At 55.5% G+C, this 27281-nt stretch overlaps 8 protein-coding genes across 8 annotated transcripts; 5 read left to right on the forward strand and 3 right to left on the reverse strand.

Moving 5' to 3' along the window:
• Positions 1–616: 616 nt before the first annotated feature.
• K437DRAFT_267914 (uncharacterized protein) lies at positions 617–937 on the forward strand (the record flags this gene model as incomplete). Its single annotated transcript, XM_013388304.1, has 1 exon — positions 617–937. The coding sequence occupies one exon, from the start codon at positions 617–619 to the stop codon at positions 935–937; it is 321 nt and encodes a 106-aa protein (XP_013243758.1).
• A 38-nt stretch (positions 938–975) lies between these two features.
• Positions 976–6647, reverse strand: K437DRAFT_100561 (uncharacterized protein). Its single transcript, XM_013388305.1, has 3 exons — positions 2753–6647; positions 1658–2687; positions 976–1569 (listed from the first exon to the last, which is right to left on the reverse strand). The coding sequence occupies exons 1-3, from the start codon at positions 6529–6531 to the stop codon at positions 1015–1017; spliced, it is 5364 nt and encodes a 1787-aa protein (XP_013243759.1). The 5' UTR covers positions 6532–6647; the 3' UTR covers positions 976–1014.
• A 258-nt stretch (positions 6648–6905) lies between these two features.
• On the forward strand, positions 6906–9247 carry K437DRAFT_100539 (HlyIII-domain-containing protein). The gene is made up of 6 exons (XM_013388306.1): positions 6906–7640; positions 7719–8295; positions 8377–8584; positions 8667–8795; positions 8883–8899; positions 8989–9247. Exons 1-6 carry the CDS (start codon positions 7280–7282, stop codon positions 9131–9133), a joined length of 1437 nt encoding a protein of 478 aa, XP_013243760.1. The 5' UTR covers positions 6906–7279; the 3' UTR covers positions 9134–9247.
• Positions 9248–9337: 90 nt separating this feature from the next.
• K437DRAFT_267917 (DUF580-domain-containing protein) lies at positions 9338–11367 on the reverse strand (the record flags this gene model as incomplete). The annotated part of the gene is made up of 7 exons (XM_013388307.1): positions 9338–9738; positions 9834–10152; positions 10216–10475; positions 10549–10629; positions 10701–10782; positions 10869–11069; positions 11155–11367. The coding sequence occupies 7 exons, from the start codon at positions 11365–11367 to the stop codon at positions 9338–9340; spliced, it is 1557 nt and encodes a 518-aa protein (XP_013243761.1).
• Positions 11368–12944: 1577 nt separating this feature from the next.
• K437DRAFT_100642 (uncharacterized protein) lies at positions 12945–13952 on the forward strand. Its single transcript, XM_013388308.1, has 2 exons — positions 12945–13875; positions 13940–13952. The coding sequence occupies exon 1, from the start codon at positions 13320–13322 to the stop codon at positions 13749–13751; it is 432 nt and encodes a 143-aa protein (XP_013243762.1). The 5' UTR covers positions 12945–13319; the 3' UTR covers positions 13752–13875; positions 13940–13952.
• Positions 13953–14501: 549 nt separating this feature from the next.
• Positions 14502–18645, reverse strand: K437DRAFT_246125 (WD40 repeat-like protein). The gene is made up of 4 exons (XM_013388309.1): positions 18037–18645; positions 15811–17969; positions 15062–15748; positions 14502–14997 (listed from the first exon to the last, which is right to left on the reverse strand). The coding sequence occupies exons 1-4, from the start codon at positions 18308–18310 to the stop codon at positions 14548–14550; spliced, it is 3570 nt and encodes a 1189-aa protein (XP_013243763.1). The 5' UTR covers positions 18311–18645; the 3' UTR covers positions 14502–14547.
• A 1824-nt stretch (positions 18646–20469) lies between these two features.
• K437DRAFT_255934 (uncharacterized protein) lies at positions 20470–23555 on the forward strand. The gene has a single exon (XM_013388310.1). It carries the CDS (start codon positions 20586–20588, stop codon positions 23541–23543), a length of 2958 nt encoding a protein of 985 aa, XP_013243764.1. The 5' UTR covers positions 20470–20585; the 3' UTR covers positions 23544–23555.
• Positions 23556–24341: 786 nt separating this feature from the next.
• Positions 24342–27249, forward strand: K437DRAFT_100675 (cysteine proteinase). Its single transcript, XM_013388311.1, has 5 exons — positions 24342–24656; positions 24724–25022; positions 25099–26091; positions 26161–26340; positions 26415–27249. The coding sequence occupies exons 1-5, from the start codon at positions 24473–24475 to the stop codon at positions 27213–27215; spliced, it is 2457 nt and encodes an 818-aa protein (XP_013243765.1). The 5' UTR covers positions 24342–24472; the 3' UTR covers positions 27216–27249.
• The last annotated feature ends 32 nt before the right edge of the window (positions 27250–27281 follow it).

The following is a 27281-nucleotide window of genomic DNA, read 5'->3' on the forward strand; positions in this document are numbered from 1 at the left end:
GTCCCGAGGAGTCAGCTCCCTACCGCGAAATCTCGTCTTCTGTATTCACAATAAACCAAGGCTGGAAAATGAAGACGCCGTGGGGCCAACAGTGCGTACCGCCATGTCGCAGCAGGTTGCCCCCGACGGCTGACCGCCCTCTATCAGCTCCACGGAGCTGGTCAAGTGGAAGAGCCAGCTGCATGTTGATCTCCAGCAGACGAATTGGTAGGGAGTTTTCTGCGCCCGCACCGAAAGGAATACACATTTCATTCAATGCCTGATTCAACAGCACCATCTTCAAGGCAACCTGCGCTTCCGCTCATGAGGGTTGTGCGGTCCCGGAAATCTATAAGCTTGCTACCAAATCATAGGCCTCCTGCACTTCAAAAGAAATCGATACCGAGTGTATTACAATCTCGCGGCGGATCAAAGAAACTCTGGTCAAAGGCTCGGTCCTATATGGTATTCCACCCGCGATCGAGGGCACGTTCGCTCTGACGGCGTACCTGCGCGAGGAAGCCAAAGAGCACCAGGGTCGCACCGGCGAGAAAGGCTTTTTGCACAAAAAGGCGAGACAGTCGAAAACGTCGATCAGCGCGGCGGCGAGCAGCTGCGCAAGGCGTACCAGCACAACATGGCCAGCATCGACGAAAGCTTTGGCAATTGCCAAGATCTCGTCCTGCTCACATTCCCAATCAACTACGGCCTGATCCTCAGCAATTGCAAAGTGATTGACTTGTCAGAGACGGAACTTGTCATCTTAGCAGCACTTGCATTGCAGAACCGACGTCCGGAGACGTTGTGGCATCTCAGAGGATCTCGACGGGCAGGTTCGTCGGACAAGGCGATCGAGAGCGTTCGCATAGTGTACTTGGACATCCCGAGATGCTTGAGCAAGCCAACATACAAGGCCCCCACGCTTCAAGAAGTCTCCGAGACTTCAGACGGAAAGTGACTGTGTATGCAATGGCTCTGCCATGGTCCAATGACTGGCATTGCGCATAGCTATACCTTTTGCAGTTTGTGAAATGGCTAGCGTAGGGTGGTTGTGCCCCAAGGTGCCCCTTCACAGGCGGAAACGAACATGGGCGTGACAGTGACGGTATCCTCGTCGTCTTGAACCTCGCGTGCTCGTTCCTCATCCGGCAGATCCGTGTCGATGTCGACCCGCTCATCCAGAGCTGAATCTTCGGAGAACTCTTGTGCATGCTCCCTTGCAGCCGCTTCGGACGCTGCGACCTCGTCCGGGTCGATTGAGTCGTCGACCACCTCGGAGGCAGTGATCATGCTCCAGTGCGCATCTCCAGCCGGCTGTCCGTCAGGCCGAGGCGATGGGCCCGAGATGGTGCCACGACGTGACATTTCCGCCGCGTGGCCGGGGTAACGCGGTAGGTCTTCTCCTTCATCCGCCAAGCGAGATCCATCTTCCCGGAACAGCTGCGTGTATGCTGGGAGAACCGGCGTCTGTGCGGGTAAATTCGGTGTCTGATGCACGCTGAAGGGGCTACATGTCGATGCGGCCAGTCGATTGGCCGTCGCACCAAACTGATGGCGGACTTCTGGCGGCGGAGGCTCACTGAAACGGACCTGCAAGAGTGGGTAGTAAGGCCAAGTTAGCGCATGGCGCATGGAAGCTCTCGTGGAAAGGCGGCGTCAAAAAGTCTGGAATACTAACTGGAACACACATGACAAGGGCCTGGCCCCATTCACCTTCGCCAAGAGGCTTGTCTCCAAAGCCGAAGCCAAGCTTGACTTGAAGCTTGTGTCGCACTCGAGCAAACGGTCCTTCAAAGTCAGCCATGAGCACGGCGGCTTGGAACGATCGGTCGGGGTTGCTCCTTGACGTGATGAGCGGCAAGTTGACGGTCATGCGGACCCTTCCTTTTGTCAAGTCTACACCATGCCCGTCATCGCCTGTAAAGCTGTATGTCGCATGCGGCCTCAAAGACTGCTCTCCCATCTGTCGCTCTATTTCTTCATCATGGAAGGAGTCCATGCCAGCTTCTAGAACTGCGTTGGCGAGGCCCGTCAAACGAGACCATGCGCTTTGTGCAAGGCGTCTACCTCGCCTGGAGGTGTTTGAGCCTGATGCCACAGCCTGACCCGAACCAAGGCTTGGGCCAGCAGATCTCCCAGCAGCCGCTAGTTCTGGCAAATCTCCTTCCCTGGATGCACTGGTTGGGGGCACTGGCTGCATGCCCGTGTCCGGAATCGCTGTCTGCGGTATCGCAGGCGGGCGGGCTGGGGTTGCAATGCATTCGGAGGCTGGCTCGCGAGTAAGTCTGCTCGAGCCTGATGCTGAAGGTACACCAACCCTGGAGCTTGACGACGGTCCTTGCTCTTGAACGACAGCATCTATGCCGAAGCCTGTGCCAGCCAGCTTGCTCTTCTTTCGGAGCTTCTTTGAGTGTGCAGGCTGCTCGGCATTTTCATTCTTCATCATCGAAGGAGGGCCAATCACAATGGTCCTGGCAATCTCGACATTCTTGTCTTCGCCGTCTGGCTGCTGACCCGCAGCAATAATCTTCTTGCATGTTTCAACATGTGTCCGATCGTAGCCACGTCGAAGCAACAGCTCATCAGTCGACAGATTTTGATTCTTCGGTGTATGCATAGGATCGATCAGCGAGGGAAGGTCGTGGATGTCCACTTCTGGCGAGTTCGGGAGTGGAAAGTTGAAGCAGAAACCGCGCGAGGCCAGTGTGCTTCAGATGTATGGAATGTGAGTCAAGAAGGTTCGCAACGTTTCCATTAAAGTGTACCGCCTCACCTGTGTCGTTCTGATTGCGTCAACAGCAATTCCATGTGTCGCAGTCGGAGACCACCCAATAACCGCACTTTGTTCCAGCCAAGATGCTCGTTCAGATCCACTTGAATACCAAAATTCAGAATGTCACACTGAGGCCCGCTCGTGTGGACATACGTCGGCACCGATACCGTGAGCAGAAATGGCAGTCCTTCTTCACTGCAGCCGGCCTCAATGGGAGGGTGCAAGACAGGCCGATGGAGAAAGTGCCGCATGGGCGCATGAGACGAATTGCTGCTACTATGGCAAGGCCGATCATCAGCGGGATGAGGCGGAAGATGTCCATTCGAAGATTGGTCGGTAAGAGAAGAGCGTCGGCCGTATAGCGCAGGTCGCTTTGAGTCCAGTCCTGGAATGAGAGCGAGGCTGTCGTTCCGAGCACGTGCAAGTGAGACCGGCTGCGATGGTGGAAGCAGCATCTCCGGCGTTTCCTCTGCAGAGATGCTATTGGGCGCTGCTGGCGTCGCGGGGCGTTGTGCGCCTTGAGAGTCGGGTTCACTCGAGGACGCTGGCACCTCAGACGATGACGAAGAAATGCGAGGTGGCACGACCCTACGCGCGTTGCGAGTGGCGGGCGGAGGATCGGTTGGGATGCCTTCCATCTCGCCATGCGCCATGCGAGCCACCGGGATAGGCACGACGTCCCTGCATCTGCGAACGATGATAGGAACAATCGGGCTTTCGGTGACCGTGCTTCCATCTGTTGGATGAGAGGGCAATCTCGAATTCTCCCTCATCTTGCGGTGCTTCTGTGGGGTGGATGCACTTTCGTTACTTGCGGCGCTCGGCTCGAGTGACTTGCTAGACGATGCGCCGATCAGCTTGGTCAACCAACCACCTTTGCTCTTCTGGCGTGACTCTGATGCCCCCGCATGCGCTTGAGGTTGCTGCTTTGGATCCGCCAGAGGAAGAGACATGCCAGCAGGCGCGCTAGCGGACGCGGGCATGGGCGAGGGGGACCTTGCCGAAGACAATGCGATTTTTGCGCCTCCTGAGGCCTCAAGAGCGGCGGAGGCCAAGGATGTATCCACCTCTCCGGAACCTGCAGATGAGGACCTAGTCGGCGGCGAGACGTTCAAACCAGGCGCAAGCTTGAACATGCCTGCGGGAGTCAACGTCGACGACGCTGCCATTGCCGCTTCCGTCGAGTTGAAGTACCGAACAGTGGAGCGCAACGTGTAGAATGTTGCGCCGAACGGAGTGCGGATGCTGGCTGGCAGGCAGCCAGGGATAGAGATGTCGAATTCGATCTCATACTTCAGCGGATCGTGCGATGACTCGTCAAAGTCTAGCGGGATTTTCGCGCCGGTTGGGAGCAGGTCTTGCGTCACGTCCGCTAGCTTCAGCCCCGAGAATCGTCCAGCCGGATCAAAGTATAGCGAGTAGCCGGAGAAGACGAGCTTGATAGACTTGACGTGTATTTCGTCTCTTATCGATATGTGGGCCTTTTCTTCGGCATCCGGAGAGTCGGGTAACGCAATTGATGGGACAGGGGCGTCAGATTCAGTGTTCAAGTGGCGATTAGCCGGCGACAAAGAAACCTCTCGGTTGAACGTCAGCTGCTCGCACCCTCTTGTGCCTCTCCGCTTCCTCGGGATCGTCAGCACGACCGAGCCAGAGAGGGAGTATTTGGACGTTGTCTGACTGGTACCGAACATCGTGACTGAGTCCGTCATGGGCTTAAGCGCCACGTGAACAGTCCATGTGTTTGCAGCGCCAGCCGCGGGTGACGGCCGCGCCTCGCCGGCTGCACCCGACCAGCTGGAGCCCGTCTGCCGCTGCTTGCCGGCCTTGGTCGCTGAAATTGTCTCCGGGCCACTGCTGCTGTTGAACATGATCGCCGGTCCTGCGCTACGTGGTGCAGCATCATAGGCGTCCCTCGTTGCGCGACCACCTTCGAGCCGAGCAGCGGGCTGGGAGGATGCGAACGGAGAAAAGGAAGTAGATGCGATGGGGGCACTGAATGAGCCCGAGCGATCCAGCGCACTTAGGCCATTGCCGCTGCCTGTGACCGTGTCAGTGCGCAAGAATTCCAGCATGGACATACGCTGCTTGCCGCGTCGCCTTGGCGCATCATCGAGCTTTTTGTCGTCCTCATCGTGCACACGACGACTGGCTTGGCCTGCTACATTCGGCATCGACGGGCTTGCAATGAGCGACGCGGGTCGTGGACGCATGCGCTTTGGAGTCGTGAGCGGCGAGCCCTGGAAAGAGTTGTAAGAGGACGACTGCTGCGTTGTTCGAACGAGCGTCTCATCGTTCGACTGCAGACCTTGATAGCTCTTCGGACGCAGATCTCGTACGGAGATGCCAGCCGAATGGGCGGCCTGCGACTTTGTGAAGGTTGCCGGATCGGACTGGCTCGAGGCGTTTTGCGAGATGCTGGCTGATGCACGGGTTTCAGGTCTGCCTTCTGATATGTTGGATTCGTTGATGCTGACTCCTGACGCATTGCGAGATGAGAAAGACAGCGCGGCAGGGGGTGTCGGTGCGGGTGGCGCGTCCTGCTGACCTACGCTCACCCCTTTGGCCTCATCCATTGGAGCATCGTGAGATGCCAGCTTCACGCCCAACCCAGAGTGCAAGATGCTGCCGTTGCGCCAGCGCTCGGAAGCCAGCGGCAGGCCATCTGGTTCGATGAGGGTATCCGGTGATGCAAAGTCATCGTCTGAAATGATGCGCCGCTTTCCTGCGAGAGGACCCCCAGTCGCCAACTTCTCTCCGGTCTCGGCGAGGCTCTTAAAAGCCGGTGCAGGGCTGCCCTCTCGAGAATGTGATGGTGAGGATGGCAAGGAAGCCGGAAGAGCCGCATCTTTGCCCTTTAAACTTGGGGAAGAGCCGCGGAAAAAGCCTGGTAGAAGACTGTGGCGTGATTTTGAGCTTTTTATGCTGCCTCGGCCTATAACAGCATTGGGTGACTGACTGGTAGGTGAAAGTGGCTGGGGTCCGTGCTGCGGCGAGTGTGATGCCAGCATGGTATGGGTCGGCTTACGTGGGAGTTCCTGCCTGTGGGTCAGCGAGCGCATGTTATCTTCGCTATTTTGACCGGTGAGACGCGGGGGCCTATTCGGGAACAGGTCGCTCGAAGGCGCTGAGGCAGGTATTTCTGTGCTTGCTTGAAGCGGTTGCCCTAGCGCGATGGAGGAAGACGATGCAGCCTTTCGGTGCGCCCTTGCGTTCCCGCCAGCACTTCGTGGACTGCCCGCAGCGAAAGCTGCTTCCTCTTGCAGGGCAGCGCGATTTCCAAAGAGGAGCGGATAGCCCGGGTCTGCGGGCTTCGCCTTTGATTCACCACTTCTTTGGAAATTGATCAACGAACCCAAGTCTGGAGAGCTGGTCTGTCGAAAGAGTGATGGGAAGGAATGCGCGACTGATGTCGCTTTTGACGATGGGGTTGCTCGGCGAGGCCGGGAGACAGAAGGGGACGCGAGCTCGAATGAGTCGAACTTGAGGTTGGCCTGATCCGCGTCTGTGACTGCCGAAATGGGATTTGCGAAGTCAAATGCGTATGAGGCAGTCGACTCCGTCTTCCCAGCCTCCTCGATCTGCTGCGTAACTTGCCTCCCAGAGCCATCTGCAGTATCCGAAGCGACCGCTGTATTGCTTGCGCTCGGACCTGCAGGAGGTTCGCTCTCCCACCTCCCGTGCGATAGTGACGACGACCGATTGGAAGGTGACGGACGACGGATATGGTCGCCGGGGGCCTTTGTGGCTCCGTTCATCGTTGCCGACACGCGATGCATCGCTGATAGCAGGCCATGGGCTCGGCACGCGGCAGATAGGTCTGACTACAAAGGCTGACCGCTACAGGTATCTGGCCTTCAACAATGCACCCGGCAAGCGATCTGGGCGCGCGCCACATTAATGTGCGAGGCCGCCCCCCGCCTGCAACGATTTGTTGGCAGCCCAGACTTGTCTGCAGAGATATGATAAACTCGGTCTGAGTCACGGCAATAATGTCAGGATAAGCGGTTGATCGAGAGGGAAGCGGGAGTCGTCAAGTTGCCTTTGGCGCGGCGAGGAGAATATGGGTCCCGGTCAAAGGAGGTCATTAGTACTCACCACCCGCTACTACGATCGCCGATGTTACCCACTCTTTCAAGTCCAAAGCACGGCTACTGCGCCCGTCGCTTGCAAAGAAATACATTCAGCGACGGTGGGGTCGTCCACTTTTGAAGAATTGTGAACGAGAGTCCCCTTAGAACATATCACCGCCTTGTCGACGTCGACGGCGTAGACGAGATTTTGGGTGATCATTCAGATCTTTGGACCTCCGCGCAGCACCACCCTGCCACCCGCTCCAGCAAGAGAGATCGAATTATGCTATGAGTATGCACCTGATCGTCCAAGTTCGCATCAGTCACGGCGCAAACCCTCTTCAACGTGACGAACGGTAACCAGCAGCACGAGCCAAGGCAACCCACAGACCGCAGACCTTCCTAACCGCATCGCATCGCGTCGCGTCAGCGGCGTGCCGCGTTTATTACGATCATGGGCCCTTCGGCATCCAACGAGTACCTCTGCACGCATGACGAGTTGCCAGCATGGTGCCACGACAATGACTTCGTCATTACCGGCTACCGAAGGCCGGGCGGCACGTATGCTGATGCGAAAGACAAGGGCAAGGTGACACACGGCCAGCTCAACGGCCATGCGAGCGCCGTCGCATCCGATGGCAAGTCGCTCCGCAAGCCTCGCTTGAGGGCAAAAGCATCAGAGCCATTTGCTCGAAGCGATGAGAGAAAAACTGTCACTGGTGTAGAGACAGTATCGGAAGAGACCATCCTTTTCGAGCATGATACGCTTCAAAAATGCTGGAACTCGATTTGGTTGTACTGGCACAACGAGACTGGTGAGTTCGATATCCATCCTCTCGAGTTCCGCAACACCCTATCTGACCCACTCGATGCTCCCGCCTTGTCGTTTCCAGTGAACATTCACACTCACTTATGGGGCGCACTGGCAGCCGTGCTGCTCGCCTTCCTGCATACGCTGCATTACCTCGACCTCCTACCCTCGTTCCTGAACCCACTTGCCCACCACCCCATCTTCTCGCCGCGCTCCTTCCCCGCACGGGTCCTGACGGTAACTGAGCCGACCAGCTTCGCTGGGCGCCTGCGTTCCGCAGTGTCCTTATCTTCCACGCTTGGAGCGGGCCAGGCGCATGTCGCATCAAAGGGCGCCTCGATCCTGACTAGCACTACTTCAACGCTCGTGCATCGCGGCGGCGGTGGCATGGCCGGCAGCCTGCTGCGCCGACCGGCGCCGCTGAACCAGGTCCTCCAGTTCGACATGCCGCTCACTGCGACACATATCGCAACAGCATGGTCCCGTCCACCGCATGCGCTCGACATCATCAGCTTCACCGCCTTCTTCGTCGGCGCCGCCGCGTGCCTTAGCTTCAGCGCGACATTCCACACGCTCCAGGCGCACTCGAGCGACGTCGCGAAGCGGTGCCACCAGCTCGACTACGTCGGGATTGTCGCCATGATCTGCGGCAGCTTTGTGTGAGTCTCGCACGCACGGCCGTGCTGCATAGCGTTAGATTCCACTGACTAGCACAGCGCTTCTCGGCACCATCCACCTAGGCCCGCGCTATTTTATGGCTTCCACTGCCACCCTTATCTTCAGAGGATGTACACCCTCGCCAATCTGAGCTTGGGTGCCCTGGCAACCTTCCTAGTCATAAACCCGTCCTATGCAACACCCGCTTACCGACCGGTCCGCACTACAATATTCCTTAGCCATGGGCTGAGCGCTGTCTTTCCGACTGCGCACGTCCTCATGCTGTACGGTGTAAGTATGCGTGTGATCACTCAAGCGTCGAATCTTCAGCCTTGATTGCATGTGAAGCTGAGCGTCACTTTCTCATCGTCAGCACGAAAATGTCGCCAAAATGATGGGCGTCAACTTCCTCGCCGCTAGTGGAGCGCTATACGTGGTCGGCGCCTTGCTCTACGTCTTTCGCGTGCCGGAGCGTTTTGCGCCGGGAAGGTTCGATTATATTGTGAGAATCGAAGAGGATCCAGAAGAGTTGACCGACCTCTCGACTTTCCAACTGATGCGACGCTGCTATCTAATTGCGACACACCAGGGCGCGTCTCATCAAATGTAGCTTGATCCCCAGTTTTCACCTTCTTTGAGCATCAGCTGACACTTTCCTTCCCTACCGTTTTTCGACCGACGCATCGCCGGAGCAGCTTCCACGTCTTCATCCTGCTCGCAGCTTTTGCACACTACGTATCCATTCGTCGGGGGTACGCCTTCTGGCACACCGTCGAGGCGATAGGGAGCGACAGGAGTGCTGCTGCAGTTTGTACTACCCTTGAGCAATGGCGCGGTTAAATCGTCATCCACTAGAGACCGGTAAGATATAACGCACTGGAGGCACACACACATACAGAATGCACAAATAGAGGTAGACGCGTACATGGGCATTATGAATTGCAAACGATTCTTTGATTTCTCCTTATAATTCTAAAATGCGAACATCGTTCTCGCAAGCGTCGCGTGTGCGCATCGTTGCATTCGGCAATTGCACGCATGAATTCATGCGACGGGCCGGACGACATCGGGATACGCCTGACGGATGGCCTCGAACAGCTGAGGGTCCCTATGCGCGAGCAGCTGCGGGTCCTCGCCGAGCCCAACGAAGAGCACGCTGACGCCGCTGCCGATGGAGCCTTGGCCAAGGGCGAGCGCAATGTTGATCCCGAGCCCGAACGCATAGAGCAGGATGACAGAGAAGTAGTTTCCTTGCTCCTGCACGTAGCTTGGGTTAGTCTGGCGCAGGTAGACGTACGCGAAGAGCGCCGTCAGCGTCGCGATGATGTACGCTCCGATCATGTAGACGATGTTGACAAGCGAGTCGTTGATCAGCGCGTCGATGCCCTTGTTGCGCAGCAGGTCCCACGTCTCTTTGGCCGCTTCGATGTACGAATTGCCATACACTGAGCGAAGAGATTGCATGATCGATAGATTGTCAGTACATCACCCTCAACCATCGCCTGAAGAGGTGTCTAATTGTGGTGGCAAGACGACTCACTAGCGATGTTGATGTATGCATAGCGATTGAAGTACTGTACTATCCAGTCAATGCAGCTGACACAACATTCAGCGATGCAGGTGACGATAGTGCCGATGACGTCGCCCTCCTGCGCCTGGCTCTGTTGGATAACGTTGAGGACGGCCCGGAGAAGGTCAAGCAAGGCAACAATGAGCGAGCCGAAGGCAATCGAGCCGAGCGAAAACGTTGTCGCACGCTTGAAGCTCGACAGGGCGGCACGGTTGACTTTGGCTCCTGTTTCATTGTAATACCAGGTAGCGTAAACGCCGGCGACGGTTGTAAAGAAGATGTTTTTGATCTTGTCGGAAGAAGGGCACTTTGTTCAGCTCCAGTCAAGTCTTTCACCCCAGTAGTGACTCACCACTTCGCTCAGATAATACCACGCAAAAACAAGGAAAACAACAAGGCCAGTGACAGCTCCGGAGCTGGCGCTGCTCCCGCTGGCGCTGGTACCCGGCTCAAAGCGTTGGTAGACGGCGACGAGCGTCCAGGCCCACCAGACGCTAAAGGCGGTCTGGACGACGAGGCCGAGCAGCGCGACGATGTACGTCGACTTGTATTCGTTGGACGCACGGATGATCGTGCGCAGCATTAGCTTGGCAAGCGGGATGCGCTTGCGAACTTGTGTGGTAGAGCGCGCCGTGCGTCAGTGCATTAGGAGAAGCAGGGCGGGGAAAGCAATAAAGCAACGCACTGAAGAAATACGATACGATCGAGATGACGGAAAAGATGGTGAAGATGATGGCCGCCGATGTGAAGCCACGGATCCAGAGTACTGCCAGAGGTGCAAGCAGACTTTCCAATCAGCATGAATGTTGCACTGCAGTAAGACAGTGCATCACTCACGGACTGCATATGCAACGTTTGCGAGAACGCTCAACGCCAGCGTCACTTCGAGGACGATCGTAGTGGCGAGCTTAACGAGCAGCTATATCCCCGAAAAGGATGGAGGCGTTGAGAAATCAACTGAAGTCCCTCCCCTCTTCGAAGGCTTAGAAGGACGTGCACACTTACGATGTACAAAACGCTTAACACCAACGCGACGGCGCAGCTCAGCATCAACAGGATGGCGGTATGATGATTGAGTGTGCTTCCGATGCCACCCTTGCCACCTATGCTTCCGCTGACGTCTGACGTTGAGTATGCGCGTAGTGAGATAACCGAGATTGCGACGAACCCCGCGAGGACGGCGAGGACGAGCAGGGCGAAGATGGGCTTTCGATGGAGAATTGCCATTCAATTCGCATCTTGTGAGCAGACGAGTCTGAAAGCAAGGACATGCAGGAATGCACCAACTCACGTCCCTGAACTTGGGCCTTTTCGGCTCGCACCGCTGCCCCTCGAAGCCATGTGGCGCAAGGAGCATCTTGTCATCTTTTCCGCTGAACCCGCCACCATTGTTGTAGTAGCCTGCCGGCGCCTGCTGTGTCTGGTTGTAGAACGCGGCCTGGTCGCCGCCGACATTCCCGCCGGCGTAGGGTGCCCCGCTGGCATAGGGATGCGGCGGCGCCATGTTTGGCGGGGGGTAGGAATACTGCGTGGACATGTTCACCGGGCACGGCTGAATCGATCAGTGGCAGAGACCCGGGGATTGTTGGCTGATGTTCCAAAAGAAAGATATCGGCCTTCCCTTCATTGAAGGGCGACTGAAATGCGGAGGTCACGTTCAAATACAAACGGCAGTATCCACGAAACAGCTATTAGGCTGGAAGATGGAAATGGTGCTGTCTAGGTGGTCAACTAGTGGGGGACAGGCAGTGGTCTGGGTGCACAACATACTTGCACTGTCATGGTTTTTGGCTGTTCGGTGCTTCCGAAAACGGTGTCTCATCTCGGGCTCCCACGAGCAGAATGTGTTGGATCAGATTCTATTATACGCTGCAGTCTGCTATTGCGCAAATCGGTGCAAACTGGTATGTCACGTAGTGCTGCCTCAGTCATCTAATCAGCGCCACACGACCGCGATTCGCCCGTCGATCACTTGCCGATCAGCCTTGGTTTGGCATCGTTATGCAACGCGGCGACGCCACAGAAGTGAGGTTGGTACAACACGGCGTATGCACCAGCTTCTTGTGCACCCCGCCATCCGTCGCTCATCCTTTCCGTAACTACAGTATCTATTAGCCTTCTGACAAGGATGCAACTACACATTGTTCTCCACCTGACGGACTCCCCGAACCGCGTCTCGCTTTTAGCGTAGGCGAACGGCCCACGTTAGCCCAGGTCACGCACTCGCGGAGATTCGGCAATCCTCCTAATTTCTGTCGTTGCAAGGAAAATGGGAATGTTCCCCCTAAAGCAAAAGCTGCCGCTCCGGCAGAGAGCAGCGCACCTCGAGTTCTGCACTGGTTCAGGACTGACCAGCGCCTGCATGATTCGCTTACCCCACATGCAGCCTTGGGCCTATCAAGCCGTTTGCTTTCTCCCCGTTTGCTGCTGGAACACGAATGTGACTGGAGAACCCGGCAGTCTGACTCCAATTTGAGAACTCAGCCGCGCACTACTCGTCCCCCGAACAGTACATCTACATACACTGGGTGTCTGCCAACCACTTTCGGTTCCTGTTCCAATTCATGTCGAACCTCGCCTCGATACTCGAGGCGGTCCAGCTGCTGTTGGCGCTGCTGTTGACGCTGCTTGTTATCCGTGGGGATCCGACGCAGCTGCTATCGGAGCTCGTCAAGCACTGGAATAACACGCATATCTGCTTTTAGAACGAATGCACTGGCTACTCTGCCTGTCGCGATAGGAAAGTCAAGAAAAGTATGGATAAGAGCGGCTTCAGGTCGTCAAGAAGAACAGTCGCTGGTCATACGACCCACTCGGGCATTCGCGGAGAAGCACAAGAGTGACCCCATCACGAGCATGTAACAGTCTCAGAAGGTAAGTAGTGGAGCGTTTGAGGCCGAGGCCGAGGGCATGAAGCTCTTCGCTGACTGATGCCTTTCTTCGCCTTCGTACCGCAAGCCGCTTCGCAGCTGCCGGCGACAACTGCGCTCTTTCCCTCTTTCTAAGCGGTTTGGAGAGTTCCAGGCCCTGTTTTCTCGTCACTGTTCTATTCGAGCTCGCCAAATCACTCCAAGGTCTGAATTACTGCACCGAAAAGCTAGGTGCACCCTCGGTAGATCTCAACGATGCCGGCCTGGGCGGCGAGCGCGAGCAACCAGTCAGCTGCTTGGATGCCGCGCATGCTGCCGAGGAGACAGCGACCAAGGCGGTCAAGGGAAGGGTGAATGGCGGGGAGGAATTTGGATTTGCGGTGACGACCCCCTTTAGCCTCGGAATAGATCCTGTCAAGGCAGCGTCGCGGCGACGTCATCTGTGTCCGCGGTGAGACGGAGGCACTGCGCTGGCTTGAGGGGCTCAAGAAGGACAAGTGGGTCCTCGCGACGTTTGCCAAGCCGACGATGTCGCCGTCAACCGAGTTCGCCGACCCAAGTACGATGTTGCTGTCACCCTACATTAATGTTGATTGCTTCGGCATCCATAGGCTCCTCGCTGATGTTAAGCGGGGAGTCAAAGAGGCCAAGGAGGCGGGAAAGAAGCTCATCCCTGCGCATTGCGAGGGCCAGCTCCTTTCAGAGAGATGTATGCTTGTGCGAGGTCACTGTGGATCCGGCGAAGTTTGGGCACATTTGGGGAAATACTGTGTCGAGATATGTGATTGTCGAGCAACATCGCCACGTCGATAAGAGAAGTCGCATCCTGACTCATTCGGCTCCTCGATGCCCCCCAGATGGACTGCTAACTGCTCAAACAATACGATGGAGACGGCAACGTCATGAAGCCGCGGCTGCGCAGGGGAGCTACAAGGCGGGGCAGACTGGCTTCCCCTGGATCGACGCCAGTGTGCGTTGTCTGAAGCAGACCAGCTGGATACACCACCTCGCGCGGTAATTAGTGGCTGCGTTCTTCACGCGCGGCCAAAGCTGGATCGGCTGGGAGCGCGGCGCGGAAATCGTCAAGGAGATTCTCTATTCGGACTCGAACAGCAATGCTTGTAACTGATGCGTATTGCAGAGTGTGTATCGAGCGCACTTCCCCCTGGGGGCTTAGCTGATCTGAGTGGTGTTCGCTTGCGGCAGAATTTGTCTCTCCTGCAGCGCTTTTTTCTCGCAGCGATTCCGATTGCACGGTTTCGGGTCATTGCCAGAAAGTCTGCCGCGACGAAGATGGCTCTGCCAGAGCTCCTCTGACCCTAGTTTCGTTTTCTGACCGTCGCTCTTTCCTCGACCTCACGGCGAAAAACACAGCGATTTGGCCCGTAAATGTAAGTCGGAAGATATGAGCAGCGTTGCTCCACTGTCTTTCCCGATCCGCAAGCTGGGTACTGCAGTAATGATGCAAATGTGCTTAATTGCACTGCAGTATAGGGGCTGCGAAAAAAAAAACATACAGCCAGCCTGATCCCTCATCAGAAGACGGTGACAGAGCCAACGGTGCCGGCGACAAGAAGGCAAAGTGGGCACAAGGTGGGCTTTGCGCCAGATGGTGGGGAAGATGCGAAAAAGTGTACGAAACATAAGCTGGGCCTCAGGCGGAAGGTGACCAGATCGACCAGCAAAGGAATTTTCTCAATCGGCAAACTCAATGAACGGCAGGAGGGTTTTGATAAAAGACCATAACGTAAAGCATGCATAGGAATCGCGATGGACACAGACTGCATAGTACTATATGTATTACAGAAAATTGTTCATTGCGTAAAGAACGATTGTAAGCCAATGATCGACTTGCTCTTTTGCACACCGGATGCTGTCCCGTCCGAGCCAACAGGCGAAAGCGGACCGAGCATGGGGGAGTGCGGATGACGCACTGTTACCGTCGGCGAAGGCAGTTCTCCCGAAAGCGAGAGCGACAGACTGTTGGGTCGACTGGGGATCGACATGCTGAAAGGTAGCGATGAAGAGCGTCGTCGCGAGAATGCTGTCCGCGGTGTTGGCACAATGTGCGAGACGTCGTAGATTTGCACTTGCCACGTTTGTGTGTGTAGTGTCTGTAGGGAGGTCAGATATCCCGTCGAAGCTACAGCGGTATCTTTGTGGTCTGGCTCCTGGCTAGGAGTCTGTAATGCAGGAAGTACGGCCTTCCCCAAGCTTTTTTCACGACGACTTGCGCCTGTTCTAGCCTGTTGCTGTTGTTCAGACTATAATCGAGAGAATGACCAAATTAGGGATTGAAAGAAGCTGACAATCTCTTTTCAGACTTACCCTGCGTGAGATAAAGTCTGAGCTCATGAGCTGTAAGACATCCAGCGCTTGCATGGTGCGTTGGCCTTCATTGCTTTTCTCAGCCAACCGCGTCATTGCGTTGGACAAGGCATCATATGATGTTAAAAATCGGTCCGTGGGCGCGGCGGCCGAGCGAGAAGGGCGTGAAGATGTGGAGTTGGCAGGTTGTCCCTGACGAGACCTGCTTCGTTGCCTGCTCGCATCCCTAGAAGACACATCGCGGAGCCATGGCTGCATCGTGGTCGGCGAGAATACCACAAGCTGTCCTTGCATACCAAAGCTAGCACCGCAACGGACGGGAAGCAGCTGTGGCGTTTGATAGATGGGCTCATCCTCCTCCGAAGATCCTTCATCGTCACCAAGTTCTGGTGGACGCTGAGCAGAGGTTGTCGGGTCGGATGACAGCGTCTCGCCAAGTAAAAAGCGCACGCAAGCTTCCATGCTCGGCTGTCCCTCACGTGCCTGCTCGCTGGTGATGGAGGCAAGATTGCGCAATAGGAAAGCACGTGTCTTGAGCACGATCTTGGCCGAGCGCTCCAGATCGTAGTGAAGCGGTGTGTCAGGATAGTTTGTCGGAAAAGAGAAGTTGATTCGTACGAATGCAGGTTCTCTGCTTGCCCATGGCCCATAGAGCGCGATGACGCAGTTGCGTTGCGCGATTTCCACCTGCAAAGGAAAGCCTAGATGAGCAATGAGATCGCGGTGCCTTGCAAAGTCACAACATGTACCTTCTCAAAAATGACCCGTGGAAGACGCTTGCTGAGACCCATGATTTCATCGCTCAGTGAATGTGCTCCTTTCTTTCTTGCTGCGCTCTCACCACCGCCAGCATACTCCATCACCGATCCGTCCATCTCGGAAGGGTCATCCTCCTCCCTCAGAGTATTCTTAGCAGGTGCATCTTCGCCCTCGCCTTGCATCTTCACACGCGCGATCCAGTCCAATGGATCAGCGGCGGCCGCCTGCGAGCGATGGAAGCGAAAAGGCCCTTGGCGAACACCGTTGACAGTCATAAAGCCTGTGGTCTTTGATGCTGCCTGCTGCCACTCATGTTCGCTTGTGCGACTGCGAGCTGCGTCCTTAGCAAGAAGTTCGCGAGTGGTGCGCCTTTTGCTCGTGCCAGAACGTGCGCCAGTGGCCAACTTCACGCCTGTCATGGGAGCCTGTCCGGAAGCCGGTTCATGGGAAGTCATGGAAGGTGGGAGCTTGATGGAGGAGAGGGTTTTCGCGGATCGAAGGATGCCCTTAGTAAAGTGTGCTGGCGCATGGAAGCCAGCACTGTGATGCGATGAAGGTCCGAAAGGTGAATGTGCAACCTGAAGTGGGGTCGCATTGCGAGCAGAATTGGCGCTCGCGGGCAAGCTCGCGCACGAGCTGCGCACGTCTTGGGAATTTGCCCCAGAGCTGAGGACTGGTGATGAGATCCCAGGCCCATAGTCGCTCATGATGTTGCTCGATGGCAGTAAATCGTGGTCGTGCTCAATGCGCGGAACGCGAAAGGATATATCGCGAGCGTTGTTGCGCGTGAAGCGTATCCGAATCGCAGACCCAGGCTTGTGCCCAACGGCCTTTGTGATCTGCTCGGAGACGGGCCAAAGGCGGAGCGTCTGATCTTTGCTCCAAGTGATGAGCTGGAACTGGCGATCATCATATGCGCGATCTGTGCCGCCGCGAGTGCGGAAAAGGTACTCTTTGACGATATCAGTGTGACCTTCAAATCGTGTCACAGGCTGAATTTCGGAGTCGTCAGTTTCTCCAGCTTCGCGCCGTCGCTCTTGCTGGTATGCCTCTTCTTTACTCCACATAGAGAGTGCATTGTCTCCCCGTTGCGGCAGGGTCATGACGCCTTCGCCAAAGGGCAAGTGCCGCGCTCGCCAAACTGGTGTGGGCGTTTCGATGACCCCTTCGGGGCCTGTGATCAGCTCCCTGCGTCCAATCGCGCCCTGAGCATGCTCGCTGGCGAGATTCCAAAACTTGACTGAGCCATCAAGTGAGCATGTGATCAAGCGGTCCAAACCAACCCCCATATCGCGGCTCCAGTCGATGCCGTAAATCCGCGATTCGTGCGCCTCGATCGTCGCAAGCGGGAGAGACCCTTTGCGCTCGTCCCAGATAAGCACCTTGTTGTCTACAGCAGTGGCCAGCCGATGTGGAGATGCTCGATTGTACTTAACCTGTGTGGCGCTCGCATTCCAAGCAGAGTATCCTTGGACAGGCTTGCCGCTAAGGCTGGTCCCGCCTTGTGCGTCGCTCGAAGACATTCGTAGATCCCATATCCAAGTCCATGTATCGATGCCGCAGCTTGCGAGAACGTCCGGGTTGAAGGCGCTCCAGTTGATATCAGTAATAGCACGGGTGTGATTCTGCAACACGTGCGAGATGGGCGAGAGCCTCCGTTGGACAGTCATATGGACGCCTCCGCACCTACTTGGATAGAAACTCGACTCGCCGCCAGTGGTAATAGAGCCAGTCCTATGAGTGTACTTGCTTTTCAATTGAATACTCCCCCCACCAGATTGAAGGGGATACGATGCGCGACATCCGGAAGGCTGACTTGTGCCTCCCGCAGAAACTCGTGAGAACGTTGATTGGCGATCGCCCAGGCTAGGTCGGGCAGAGGGCTGCGTCAAGCTATCGGCACCTGATAACGACGTTGCGCTTCGGTTGATGTATGATCGTGCACTGCTTGGTCTATCGAGGTTCCACACGAGCAGCTTCTGATTGGAAGTGCTTGCGACCCAGTGTGCCCGTGCCGGATGTGGGTTCCACTGTATATCTGCTACTTCCCAAGTGGTCAGGTGAGCAAGGAAACGGGGCTGATCGTACGGGTTCTCGAGATCTATAATGAATAGGCCTTTGCGGGCTCCAAGCACGACGTCACGATTGGCTTCAAAAGAGCACGGCGTGTGGATGTTAGTTTGCACATTTGCGTCCTCAAAGGTGGTACGTCTCACCTGGACTCAAGCTCATGCTCCCCACTGGTTCATGCAAGCTAATCTGCATCGACTTGAAGAAAGTTGTCTCTTTGGCATCCTTGCTCGGCTCCTCAGCAGTCTGATTGTGCCGCTCCATCGCATCGTCTCTTCGATGCTTATCGGAAAGTTCGGCGCCTTGACCTTCATCGACAGAGTTGCGGAAGATAGTCGCGGTGCTACTGGTCCGCACCTTTTCCTTTCCAAGTTGTACGCTACCATGGCGTGGAGCCTTTTCGGGGAGCCCCGTGTCCATCGTGGCGCTTTCTGAGGCGAGGCCATGGGCTGGGCGCGGTGTGACACCTGTCAGTCATGAGGATGATTTGACTCTCATATTGGCGAGGCGAGTGATGCTGGCTGCGCTATTTTCGGAGCCCTCTACGGAGCCAATGGCGCAGCACCCAGAAAAGTGCGACAGATAGATCATCGATCTGATTGAATGTCGGTGATCGAGAGAGCAGTCTGTACTTCGATGAAGGGTATGTGGCCCTGGACTCTGAAGCCTGTAGTCAATCGGTCTGACATTCGAACATTGATTGTTTAATTTCGACCATAAGGCATAATCTGAGTCAGGCTCAGCTCAGTGATATTCTACTTCTAACACATCTTGTCCACTGTTGGAATTGATGTACGAGGAGGACCTATCCCGCAGCCTGATCAAAAACACGAGCATGTGAACTTCCTTGGGCAGCTTCAGCGGCTTAGTCTAAACCTGCCACTCAAATGAAGAAGTCGCGTGGAGATACTTCCGCGGGCAGACGGAGAAGGCATCGAACGGGCTTGCCAAAAGGACCAATATCTTGCGGGTCGGGTTGATGCAATGGGTGCTTCGCTCATACTACAAACGGCCCAGAATTGATTTGAAGTCATTTGGGGCTCAAGTGGAATCAATTATTGCCTCATTGCCGATTTAGTATGATTTCGAAATCCTGGGGGTTCATTCAATTGAATTGGGCGATACTCTTACAATCCATGTCGACGAATGCATGTAATACACTGCACAAGGTACTGCGGCTGCGTCACCGTAATGATATCTCGAACTCCAGAACCTTTTCAACTATCTCCTCCATGTCCTTTTCCACTACTTCAGGCTGACCGAAGATGTTCGGGCACATGAAGTACTCCACGCAGCTAACCCAAACATTACAGAAGTTGTCCGATCACAGATTTGTCTGATCTATGAGGCTGCTGGACACGCCCGCAGAAAGCACACCCAACTTGAAATTCGAGCGGCGTACAGATCCTGGGGAAGAAAAGTTGACCCGGAAGCTCTAAGGGTATACCCAAATACGATCGATGTAAAATTTCCTTCACCCAAATGTGACTCGCAACACACCCCATTCCTCGAACACTGTTCTGCTTATCCCCACCCTTCGGCGATCGAAAACCTTCCTTGATAACCTCATAAAATCCAGGAAGAGGCTTGGTAATATGCACATCATCGCAGCTGAAGCTTCCAACTCCCGCTCCTTTACCATTTGGCCCTCCACTTGCATCGGGCGGAAGGTGTCACGGAAGGGGTTGCGGAAAAATATTTCGAGAGCACTCGCGACCCATTGGTTGCGCCCATCAACGCAACTGAATTGCACCTAGCGGGAACGAGAGTCGGATTGCGTTAGATATTCAAGAATGCGTGTCGCATGTCGGGTCGCGGCGTTAGACGCTTCAGTGCTTCCATAATGCCTCGCGCAAGCTCCGGTAAGCATTCTCGCCTCCCCGCAAACCGGCACTCCCAGAGTCGAGCTTGATACCAGCTAGCGACAAGGTCATCAAAAGCATCTCTTTAAATGCTTCGGCAATCGTCTGTAGTCGTAATTCACAGAGAGGGTCGTAAACTCCCATTACACTGCAGGGGTTATTGTGAGTGAGGTCAAGACGAGCCCCACCGTGGCGTTCTTTATCATCTGCAAAATTGGTCATTCGCTTGGTACCAATCGAATAAGATCTGGTGCGCCTTATCCTGGCTGAGCTCTGCTAGGGCTGCCCTCAGTGCCTTGATGGGCTCATGCGGTGAGAAGAATAGTGTCCCCAAGACGGACGATGCGCAGCCTATCAGACTGCATGGTTGCAGAGCTTTGAACGCAGCACTGTGATCCGATTTTCGCATTCTCTTTTTGCACGGGTTGTAGGCGCCATCCTGGGAGACAGCGAGTTTCGATGCCGCCTCGACAGGGGTGAATTGACGGTGGGCTACGCCAGACTATACAGATGCATTGCGACCGACGATGATGCTGGCCCGTGAACGGGAGGCGGCAACAACGGCATTTGCCCAAAGTCGTCGGCGTCTTTTTCGCCTTGAAGGCAAAGTCGCCGACAGTTGCCGATGCACTGTGAGTAGGGAAGATGACTTGTCGATGGGCAAAGCCCTGAACGTCTTCTCCATCCGGAGGATTCGATCGCAGCTTCAATTCACGATCACAATACACACTAGTATGCTGAGCGGTGCAGTAGTGATCATTGGTATTTAGAGAAATTCAGTGATTAGTTTTCCGTGTCTATGTGCGCTGGCAGGAGCTTCTCCTTCGCCGAAAATGTCGGGCCCGGGGCATTCGCCACAGACCCAGCAGACCCCACAGGAGTATCTTACCAACCTCCAGCGAAAAGGTTCCCTCGGAGTTGCAAGCCAGGAACACAGTCCAGAGTTAAAGCTATCTTCAGCTGACGAGCTTGAGAATGAACTATTGGAACGCCTGGAGGAGAGCACTTCGTCCATCGACTGGCTCAACGAAACTCTCTCCAACCCCCACAAAGATGCCGATGCCAGCCGCGACCATGCCAAGCCATTCGCGGAAGCTATGCAGTCGCTCGAGCGAGACTTACAGCGCGTCTCCAACTTTGTTGTACGGTCCAGCTCTGAGTCGCAACGTCAGACGGATGCCACTATGAAGCGTCTGCAGTTGTCTGTCCCTCAGCTGAAGTTTGATCTCAAACTCTTCAAAGAATCCACCCTGGTGCTTAAGACAAGTGCACAGCTCTTGCAAGAACGCTCTCGAATCCCAGCGGTGTCCGGCACCGACTCTTTGGAGAAACCTGAGACGACATCTCTCGAGCGCCTCAGTCGGTTGACCCTCCTCAAAGAACGCATGTCCGCTGCGCGAGACGTTCTCCGAGACGCTGAGTCCTGGTCCACACTCGGAGCTGACGTGACAGCTTACCTCGGCGAGGACAAGATTGCAGAAGCGTCACTGCGTCTGGCAGAAGCGCTGAGCTCATTAGCTGTATTCGAAAGGACGGAAGTATACGAGCAGCGTCGGGCATTGATGGACAGTCTGACTGCTCGGCTGGAGGACGCTGTCACAGGTCGTCTGCAGGAGGCGGTAGAGGCAAGAGATTTGAAGACATGCTCGAAACTCGAAGAAATACTGTCATGCGTAAATCGAGGACACATATTCGAGAGATGCTGGACGCAAACTAGAAGGCGAACCGTCTTTGCTGAATGGAAGTCAGTTCGACTGTTGGGAAGCGGCGAAAGCACTCCCGACGCTGCCTCGCTGGCGGATTACCTCCCTCGCTTTCACCAATTGGTTCAGAATTTGCTCAACGAAGAACGGATCTACGCGCCCACCCTCTTTCCAAAGGATCCATCGGCTCATATCACACGGTTTTTGTCTGCCTGCATGCAAGAGCTGGAGCCATCAATGGCGCAGCGGCTGGGCGAGATGGTCATCGACAAGGGCGAACTGGCGCTGGAGAGTCTTATGCGCTGCTGGGAAACAACGCAAAGCTTCGCACTCGCAACCCAGCGCCTGGTCGCAAAGGTCAAGCCCGCAGCCGACAACACGGGCGAGATCAAGGCGGGCGAGTCGCGGGTGACGCCTCCCATTCCCATGCAGAGCCCTACGGCAACGGCTAAAAAGCTTGCGCCCGAGCCGGTGGTTCTGCCATCCAATGCGAACTGGGATATTGCGCTGTTTGAGCCATTCCTCGACTTTCAGTGCAACTTTCGCCAGCTGTGCAACAGGCAAATGATGGCCAAGTGGAAGAAAGAAGCGGAGGCCTGGTCTTCACTGCGTGATGCGAAGAGTCCGGAGATCGACTCTGCAGAGCTGATCCAGCTTGGATCGTCTAGCTTCGAGCTAGTAGAAGAGACTCTGGAAGTATGCATGAGTTTCACCAAAGGCTTTGCGACGTCACTGCTGCTGGAAGCGGCAGACGACGTGGTTGCGGCTGTGTTGGCCAGCTTCGACGAGCGCGCTCGATTGAGCAATTCTACCATCGGTATCGAGCAAGGTATCTTGGAGAAAGATGTGAAATACGCTGCTCGCAAGCTCGATGCATGTCGCCAGTTGTTCGTTAAGCTACAAGAGACGGAGCAGAAAGTGGCGGAGGTCACCTCACTGACTGCTCAGTATCTCGAGAACGACGCAGATGAAGCGCGTTCCAGGCTGCTGCAGAGGTCGACACTGGGCAGCCTGAAGCTACTCGAACAAAGCGCACTAAAGTCTGCGTCACTCTCCAGGACATTGGAGCGTCTCACTCTCATCGTCCTACAAGGACCTGCCCGATCACTCTTCAGTAATGAGCTGGTCTCTCTACCAAATGCGCGACAGAAGCTCTTGCAGCTCGTCAAGACGACCCAGCTCGGCATTCAGAACATCATCTTGCAGCCGCTCGTCGCCCAGATTCTCGTCTATGCATATCTGCCCTCCTGGACGGCGCGCAACTTACCTGGCGCTGACAACGAGTACGACCTGCACATGCCGACATTCAGCTTGAGCCCGACCGAGACGATGGCGAGCCTCTGCGAAGGCCTTTTGGATCTGCCGCGTCTGTTCGAAGTGTATGCGCAGGATGAAGCATTGGCATTCTGTGTGCACGCTCTACCGTTTCTGGAGGTGCCCAAGGCGGAGGGGCAACTGCCACAGCAGCAAGCAGGTGGATCTCCCGCTACGCCGTTGCCGCCGACCACGCCGATGGGCGCGCGCCGTTCGTCCTTTCACCCAGGAGCGCCATCGCCCAGCGCTGAGCGCCGTGCGTCATTCCATGGGCGCCGTTACAGCCATGTCGCAGTGCCGCGTATATCAGACGGCCCCGAGCAAATGCCACCGATAACCACGTCTCCTACCCCCGCACGGCGTCCCTCCGCTTTCGATACTGCAGAGGGCGAAGACACGGCCAAGCTGTCGGCAGGAGAGACGCTGTCGTACTGGCTGCGCTCGCTCATCCTCACTCTAATTACGCGCATGACGACTGAGGCGCTGCCCAGCCTGCCGCGTCTCAGCCCAGCGGGCGCAAAGCAGCTCGCAACGGATCTGGAGTACCTCTGTAGCATCCTGGACGTCCTCAACGTCGATCCGAACGATGGCGGGCTTCTATCATGGAAGCAAGCGGCGAGCTTGAGCGATGAGGATGGAAAAGCACTCGCGGCTAAGACTTCGGCAGGAGCGGGCGCGAAGACAACGACGGAAGCCGCAGTGGACAGATCGCTCAGAGATTCACGGCCATTTGCAATCATGGCAAAGCTGCGAGGGTTTGGTCGTGTAATATAATTAATATCTTGCAATATTTTCCTTTGCACTGAGATATACCTCATTGGACACCGCTCAGGGGCCTAGGAAGCGCAAGAACGGCACGTGCACAAAACCCTGCTTTCTCAATTCGCAATCACCACGCCCCCTACAGCAGGGATCCATGCAGTGAGCGTTTACTACACCAAACACGCAAAAAAGAAAGGAAGTTTGCGATCTTGTGAGACTGTAGCGCGCTCTCAGACAAGTGTCCCCAAGCATGGAAACTGTGATCCGCACGAGACGTTCGATTGAGGTCGGCCGTGGTGGAGTGCGCGGGTGACCACCTCCTCCAAAGATAGGATTTAGACCTAAATTGATACCAAGCCATTTATGCAGCTCGAACTAAACACGCTTTGCAGACGCGCCGTTCGGTGCAACCTCAGTCCTTGCACGGCAGCCCAACTAGTGCGGGGCGCGCCACAGGGACCGCATCCCTGAAAGAGTGCCATGACAGCGATATTTAATTACAGAGTGAAATGCATTTAGCTGAGGTTTGTGACGTATTCACTGCGCGCTCATAAGCCGTGTTCATGGCTGGATAACCTCGACACCACTCTTGATTGCTCCCTTCAAGACATCAGTTGCTCTGTCTCTTCTGCAAAAGCAAATCTAACCTTCGACCACAGCATGCAATTAGGCAGGTGATAGCGGCAAGACTAGCTTGACGCATCTTGTGGTGCTCAAAGCAGCATGACATCTTTGAATACAACGTGGGAGTCCAAATTGGCAGAGGCAAAAGTGAGTGGGCTCAAGCTCCGTCCCATGAGCTTACTTCCACGTGGACATCTCTTTCGATACGTTATCCCTTGAAATTTTTTTAGAAAGCGGCCAAGCAAGCTACAGATCTCGAATTAGCCAAAGCCTACTCATCTGCCCTCCAAGCTTACTACAATGCGGGCGAAAAATACATGTGGTTAATTTCTCATATTGGCCAGCGCATGGACAGCGGTTCAACCGGATTGCAGCTGGAATCGGGAGTAGCCGCCAAGACTGAACTCAATGCCACGCTAAAAAAATTGATTTCTAGAGCAGAGCTGATCAAGAAATCTCGAAAGGATCTCAGAGCTCCAAAGGCAAATCCTTTGAGCGAGGGTAGGCATATACATCGCACCGGTTGCTTTTGCATGTCATTGATGGATTTGCGTTCGGTTCTTTGCAGAATCACAATCATTGGTGCTGAAGCGTTCGTCTACCATAAACAACAGCACATTTTCTATCTGGACCCCCGGTCCCGAGCCATTCGACCTATCACGGATAGCGCTGTCTGAACCGCAACCAACGCTCTCGAAGGACCAAATAGCCCATGGCGCCGAATATCGCTCAGCGCTCACGCCTGAAAGGACCGTCTACGAGCCAGGCCTGAAAGCGCAGGACATTGTTCAGGATGTTGTGTCGGACTGCAGCTTGGTGGCTGCGCTTGAGGCCATGACTGTTCACGACACGCGGTTCGGAACCATGGTGAGAGCAGGCAGCTACGTCTCAAGTCTCAAAGGTAATATGGCAGACTGATGGGAAGTATCCACGCGCCGAACAGCTCGCGCCATCTGTTCTCTATCCCCAGGTTATAGAGGGCTCTAAAAAGTCGAGCATCGATGGACGGTACAGAGTCAAGCTGCATCTGAACGGTGCCGACCGCAGCGTTACCGTCGACGATGAGCTTCCTCACGACGCGCTTGGCAGGCTAGTCTGCGCCAGAACTGCCGATGACCGACAGATCTTCCCAGGCCTCGCAGAGAAAGCATATCTCAAAGTGACCGGAGGCGGATATGAATTTTCTGGCTCGAACCCATCTGTAGACTTACATATACTTGTCGGCTGGGTCCCAGAGCAAGTTCACCTGCGCAAATCCGGCGCAGAGGGCGGTGCTTTTCAAGGCGAGAAGGGCTGGAAACGCGTGTATGCAGCTTGGAACCGAGGCCAATGCTTGCTCACCGCTGGGTCCGGCCCTTCAGAGCCTGCTGTGTCAGAATCAGCTGTGTCCGCGATCCATTTATCGCGGTCAAAGCGGACGAAAAACATCGTCCCCAGCCATGCCTACTGCATCATTGACATGTACGAGACACCCGACAAGAGGCGCTTCGTGACGCTACTCAACCCGTGGCATGAGGACAAAATCAAAGAAGTGCAACCTGGAGACGAACGTGCATTCAGCCTAACATGGGAAGATTTCTGCGCGCGCCTTGACTCGCTCTTTTTGAACTGGAATCCCGGGCAGTGGGCGCATCGTGCGCAGTTGCATTTGACGTGGGAGTCAAGTCAGGTCGGAGTCCTGCCACGCAGTAATCAAGAACCAGCGCAAGGCCAAGAGCCGCCTCGACCTGGGAGCGCCGCAACGTTTCCGCTGCTTTTAACGATCGAAAAGACTGAGAGTGCTTTGTCACAGGAGGAGGGCGATGATGACTTGTGTGTCTTGCTCGTTAGGCACATCATATCGCGAGAGGATGAACAAGCGGGCTCCAAGCACGTCACTTTGCGTCTCTCCGAGCGACATGATGTCACAGGCACTCATCCGGCTCGGAGCAGAGAGGTGAGCCATGTTTGCATGTCTGCGCTTTTCGCACAATGCACTAATTGGAACCCGATTTTCCCTCTTTAGGGTGCATGGGTTGATAGCACGCACTATCTGCTGAAGCGAAAGCTTGCGCGGCAAAAGGAGACGCTGCACCTTCATGCCGCGTGCCTTGGCTCAGTCGGCAACCCCTTTTCGCTCTACTTCTACTCGCATCATAAGATGCAAATCAGCAGCGGCTTTTGGGACCTTCCTTTCCAGCAATCGGTGAGTTTTTGTCTTAGCATTCTCGGACTTTCAACCGCGGTACCCTTAGCTGATGGTGGGTACTTGCCGCTCAGCTGGAAGACGCATGGTCGGGAAAGTCCGCAGGGGGCAGCAGTCTGCATGCGAGCTTTATGCACAACCCTCAGTATGCCGTACAGGTCCACCCGGATAATCTCAATCCCGCCTCCTGTCTCCTGGTCACCCTTCGGAGCGCGCGTCAAGACCTGCTCCTATCCGCCCAGCTCGTCTGGGGCTCAGGCATGCGTGTCACTTCTCTCTCACAGGGTGACTTGGTCGCGAGCAGCGGAGCGTACGATAACCGCATCGTGTATTGCGAAAGCACGGCAGTTAAGCCGGGCAAATACACGCTTGTTCTATCGACGTATGAGCCAGGTCAGGAGGCAGAGTACACTCTGCAGGTCGCTTGCTCGTCGCGTGTCGACATCACGTCGATCCCACAAGAGGGTTCTGGCATGTTTGCACGATCCTCTCGCAGCGCCTGGAAGGTCTTAGCGGGCACAGCGGCGGGCTCGCCCTCTCATGGACGATACGAGTGCAACCCAAGATTCTTGCTGCAGCTGTCTTCTGCTGGATCTTTCCTTGCCCGCCTTCAAGTCGGCAGTGGGGCTCGACCGCGTCCTCCGATCAACGTGAGTGTGTTTCGTCACCACGCTCCTACAATCAGTATAGCACTGGGAGCGCAAGTGGCGACAAGTGGGCCCTACGATGACGCGCTTTGCGGCGTCATGATCGATCAGAGCTGGCTGGAAGCTGGCGAGTACGTCGTGGTGGCGAGCACTTACATGCCAGGATCGGAGGCAAGCTTTGTGCTCTACGCCTATGCACAAAGCAAGTTCCAATGGACTGCACTGTAGCATCTTGCTGTCATTCGTAGTTGGTGCGTCCCATTCCATTGCTTCTCCTTTCTCTGGACTCCCTTG

The sequence above is a fragment of the Tilletiaria anomala genome (assembly GCF_000711695.1).
Source record: "Tilletiaria anomala UBC 951 chromosome Unknown K437scaffold_31, whole genome shotgun sequence".
Taxonomy (NCBI): Eukaryota; Fungi; Basidiomycota; class Exobasidiomycetes; order Georgefischeriales; family Tilletiariaceae; genus Tilletiaria; species Tilletiaria anomala.

Coding starts and splice junctions, on each gene's coding strand:
- K437DRAFT_100561 (XM_013388305.1), bottom strand. CDS start 6,531: ATGCATCGCGTGTCGGCAACGATGAACGGAGCCACAAAGGCCCCCGGC. Junction 2,688..2,752: donor ACGCAATCAGAACGACACAG/GTGAGGCGGTAC, acceptor ATACATCTGAAG/CACACTGGCCTCGCGCGGTT. Junction 1,570..1,657: donor CCCTTGTCATGTGTGTTCCA/GTTAGTATTCCA, acceptor CCACTCTTGCAG/GTCCGTTTCAGTGAGCCTCC.
- K437DRAFT_100539 (XM_013388306.1), top strand. CDS start 7,280: ATGGGCCCTTCGGCATCCAACGAGTACCTCTGCACGCATGACGAGTTG. Junction 7,641..7,718: donor GTACTGGCACAACGAGACTG/GTGAGTTCGATA, acceptor TGTCGTTTCCAG/TGAACATTCACACTCACTTA. Junction 8,585..8,666: donor ACGTCCTCATGCTGTACGGT/GTAAGTATGCGT, acceptor TCTCATCGTCAG/CACGAAAATGTCGCCAAAAT.
- K437DRAFT_100642 (XM_013388308.1), top strand. CDS start 13,320: ATGTTGATTGCTTCGGCATCCATAGGCTCCTCGCTGATGTTAAGCGGG.
- K437DRAFT_246125 (XM_013388309.1), bottom strand. CDS start 18,310: ATGGACACGGGGCTCCCCGAAAAGGCTCCACGCCATGGTAGCGTACAA. Junction 17,970..18,036: donor GAGCATGAGCTTGAGTCCAG/GTGAGACGTACC, acceptor GCTCTTTTGAAG/CCAATCGTGACGTCGTGCTT. Junction 15,749..15,810: donor CACGGGTCATTTTTGAGAAG/GTACATGTTGTG, acceptor TTTCCTTTGCAG/GTGGAAATCGCGCAACGCAA.
- K437DRAFT_255934 (XM_013388310.1), top strand. CDS start 20,586: ATGTCGGGCCCGGGGCATTCGCCACAGACCCAGCAGACCCCACAGGAG.
- K437DRAFT_100675 (XM_013388311.1), top strand. CDS start 24,473: ATGTGGTTAATTTCTCATATTGGCCAGCGCATGGACAGCGGTTCAACC. Junction 24,657..24,723: donor GGCAAATCCTTTGAGCGAGG/GTAGGCATATAC, acceptor GGTTCTTTGCAG/AATCACAATCATTGGTGCTG. Junction 26,092..26,160: donor ATCCGGCTCGGAGCAGAGAG/GTGAGCCATGTT, acceptor TTCCCTCTTTAG/GGTGCATGGGTTGATAGCAC.